Source organism: Eimeria tenella, genomic scaffold, assembly GCF_000499545.2.
Source record: "Eimeria tenella Houghton genomic scaffold, Eth_scaff1016, whole genome shotgun sequence".
NCBI classification, from domain to species: Eukaryota; Apicomplexa; class Conoidasida; order Eucoccidiorida; family Eimeriidae; genus Eimeria; species Eimeria tenella.
In genome coordinates this window covers 169-4,005 of record NW_013543492.1, presented here as the reverse complement: position 1 = coordinate 4,005, position 3,837 = coordinate 169, and the positions used below count along the sequence as shown (strand labels likewise).

General features: G+C 50.5%; 1 protein-coding gene across 1 annotated transcript; it reads left to right on the top strand.

The window, feature by feature from the left end:
- Window positions 1–99: 99 nt before the first annotated feature.
- ETH_00027765 (sugar transporter, putative) lies at window positions 100–3,330 on the top strand (the record flags this gene model as incomplete). Its single annotated transcript, XM_013378793.1, has 7 exons — window positions 100–132; window positions 326–556; window positions 976–1,158; window positions 1,356–1,460; window positions 1,568–1,771; window positions 2,137–2,258; window positions 2,967–3,330. The coding sequence occupies 7 exons, from the start codon at window positions 100–102 to the stop codon at window positions 3,328–3,330; spliced, it is 1,242 nt and encodes a 413-aa protein (XP_013234247.1).
- Window positions 3,331–3,837: the final 507 nt, after the last annotated feature.

The following is a 3,837-nucleotide window of genomic DNA, read 5'->3' as shown; positions in this document are numbered from 1 at the left end:
ACCCTAAACCCTAAACCCTTGTTGTTTGTTGCTGCTGCAGGATGCATGCTTGCTTACGTTCTCGCTGCGATTTTCGGCGGAGTCCCGTGGAGGCTTATGATGGGAGCCGCCGGCATCATCGCCGCGCTGCAGGTTCGCCAAACTCTAAACCCTAAACCCTAAACCCTAAACCCTACTTAGAAACCCTGGCTGCACCACTGCCACAAACTTACCAGTGATCCCCGCCCTGCGGGCGCCAAACCAGCGCCCAACCCCAGCCCCCCCAAACTCCAAACCCCAAACCCCAAACCCTAAACCCTAAACCCTTGTTTCGCGGCTGCTGCAGATCGTGGGGGAGGTTTGGGTGCTGCCGGAAAGCCCCCGTTTTTTGGTGGGGAAGGGAAGGCTGGAGGAAGCAAAGTGGAGTCTGCAGCGGCTGGGGTACTGCAGCACCGCAGCAGAAATAGATTTATTTATTTTGCAACTTTTGGAAGAAAAGGAACACGAAAAAGAAGAAGAAAGGGTCCAGAATGAACTCCTGCTGCAGCGCGGAGTCAAACTCAACACCTGGAGATTCGTGCGCACAAACCCTAAACCCTAAACCCTAGCTTTTGCCCTAAACCCCAAACCCTAGCTCTTACCCTAAACCCTAAACCCTAGGAAACCCTTGCGGACTTACGCTGATAAACCCTGAACACAGTTGTGGGGAATTCGTCCGCCCAAACCCTAAACCCTTAACCTCCGGAGATTCGTTGACGCGAACCCAAAACCCTAAACCCCAATAATCACCCGCAGATCCGTCCTTCGAAACCCTAAACCCTAAACCCTAAACACTAAACCCTAACCCCCTTCAATCCGCTGAAACTACCCCCCGAGCTCAAAGCGGGGCGGGCCCTCCCCGCAAACCCCAACACCCGCCTCCCGCTGCTGCTGCTGCCGCCGCCGCCGCCGCTGCTGCTGCTGCTGCTGCTGCTGCTGCTGCTGCTGCTGCTGCAGACGCTGTGCAGGTACTGGCGGCTGCTGCGGACCCACCACAGGCCCATCTTGACTGCTGTTGGCTGCGCCGTTGCGCAAAACCTGACAGCAGCAAATTCGGTGATTTATTTCGCAATAGACATTTTCACCATGGCGGGCATTTCAGACCCTTACTTGGCGGGCGCGGGAGTCGGAGCCATGAAGGTCCCCAAACCCTAAACCCTAAACCCTAAACCCTAAACCCTCGGCCAGGCTTTGAGCCCGCGTGCGGTTGGCGGGGGCTGCGCGGGTTGCGCGGCGGTCGCGCTGCGCGGCGAGGGCTGGGATGCGTGGATGGGGTGGACCGAATCAACCCTAAACCCTAAACCCTAAATTAGGGTTTCGTGCGTCGTGTGCTGCAGTTCATGGGAGTCATCTGCTGCATGTGCCTCGTTGAGAAGCTGGGGAGACGCGTTTTGCTGCTGCTCGGGACCTTCGGGGCTGTTGTGTGTCACCTTGTTATTGCAGTACGCCAAACCCTAAACCCTCAACCCTAGACCCTAAACCCTAGACCCTGAGCCCTAGACTCTGGCTCATCGCGGGCGCCTCGATGCTTGTTGCGCTGTTCCTTCAGTCGGGCTTTTTACTTCAGAAGACAGTGGATGTCCACGCAGCAGCAGCAACAGCCACGGACGCAGCAGCAGCAGCAGCAGCAGCAGCAGACGCAGCAGCAGCAACAGGAACCACCCCCACAACGCTGCTGGTTGTTGGCATGCTTGTCTTTATGTTCTGCTGGAATGTGTCTTGGGCCGCTCTCATGTTTGTCGTCGCAAGCGAGGTTCGCTGTTGCTGCTGCTGCTGCTGTCAAATGCCCTCGCTACTGCTGCAGACAAATGTTGTGTTGTCGCTACTGCTGCTGCTGCTGCTGACAAATGTTCTTGCTACTGCTGTCGCTGCGGTCAAATCAATGTTCCTGCTGCTGCTGCTGCTGCTAGATTTGCTTGCTGCTGGATATGCTTGCTGCTGCTAATGCTGCTGCTAGATATGCTTGCTGCTGCTGCTGCTGCTGGCGAGCGTCGATTTCCGTTCTTTCTTTCTGCGGGACGAGCGAGCAAATAAAAGCACTGAATTAATATTCAAATTCACAATTAAATATTTATTATTTATTTATTTATTCATTATTTGTTTATTTATTTATTTCAGGTGCTTCCCAACTCCTGCCGCGGCGTCGGCATGGGCTTGACCATCACCGCCTTCTGGACTGTCGCCTTCATCATGCAGTCGACGCTGGAGCCTCTCTTTGTTTGCATCACAATAGCAGGCAAGTGTTTCAAATTAATTGATTAATTTGATTTAATTAATTAAATAATTAATTAAAATAAATAAATTGTTGATTTATTTCATTCATTCACTAGAAACTCCCGAAAATCCCAGTTTCCTGTTTGCCCTGCTTTCGAACTTGCATCGAAATTCATGTTTTCTTGTTTGCATCACAATAGCGGGCAAGTGTTTCAGATTACTTATTTAATTTACTTAAATAGATAAATAAATAATTAAATAAATTAATTACTTAATTCGAAATAGAAACTCCCGAAGATCCCAGCCTCCTATTTGCCGTGGTTGCGAACTTGCGTGAAAATTCATGTTTTTCAAGTTTTTGAATTTTGCTTCATTTTCGCTTTTTCGAATTTTGTTTTGTTTTCACTTTTCCGAATTCTGTTTTATTTTCATTTTTAAATCATTTATCTTTTCTTGGGATAATAATTCATTTGTTTATTTGGGACTTGTCTGTCGTTTGATTGCCGTCTTGGCTTTTTTGTTGTGTGAAGTCAAACCCTAAACCCTAAACCCTAAACCCTAGCGCAGCGTGCTTTTGCTGCTTCTGGCCTTAGGAACCCTCAGTAAACGAGGGGCCAACTCTGAGGGTTTAGGGTTTAGGGTTAGGATTAAGACTTGGGATTTAGGGATAGGGTTTAGGGTTTTTTGCGGGAATGCATGCATGCAGGTACCTTTTTCCTTTTCTCCGGACTCAGCGCCCTCAGCGGAATGTTTGTTTACTTTTATGTCCCCGAGGGAAAGGGAATGGTATTGGAAGACATAGGATTATCTCAGCAGCGGAAGCAGCAAATAGCGGAGCATGCAGCACGTGCTGCAGCAGCAGCAGCAGACGCAGCAGCAGCAGCAGCAGACGCAGCAGCAACGCAAGAGGAAGCCGCAGCAGGGGGCCACGCAGCAGCAGACCTGCACGAGCCGTCGGACCCAGACGCCGCAGCAGCAGCCGAAACGTCAGATGAGCTGCAGCAGGAGCAGCAGCAGCAGCAGCAGCAGCAGCAGCTGCGGGCGCGCGACGTGGGCATCGCCATCAACGGAATGCCCTGGAGAATAGAAGAGGACTGAACAGCAGCAGCAGCAACAACAGCAGCAGCAACAACGGCAGCAGCAACAACAGCAGCAGCAGCTGCAGCAGCAGCGAGCCAATATTTAGCGCGCTAGCCAGTTTAATGTGACTAGCTAGCTAGCTAGCTAGCTAGCTAGCTAGCTAGCTAGCTCCTCGCGGGATGTACTTCATAAATGCTAAATGAGTAAAAGTAAATAAATGAAAATGAGGAAATAAATAAATAAACTGGTAAACTTATACAGCAAATAAAGATGTGCTCACTATGTTATAAATCAGTATTAGTACTTTTTTATGGGGCAAAAGGCCAAACAACAAACCCTAAACCCTAAACCCTAAACCCTAGAGAAGGCAGACGCGGCAGCCCGCATTTGCTGCTTCTCACCTTCGCAGCCCTCAAGAGAGCCCTAGAGCCAGCTTCTTGGCTCTAGGGTTTAGGGTTTAGGGTTTAGGGTTTGCGCAGCTGTTCCGTCAGTGCGTGCGTTTTATTGCTTGCCTTGTGGCATTCA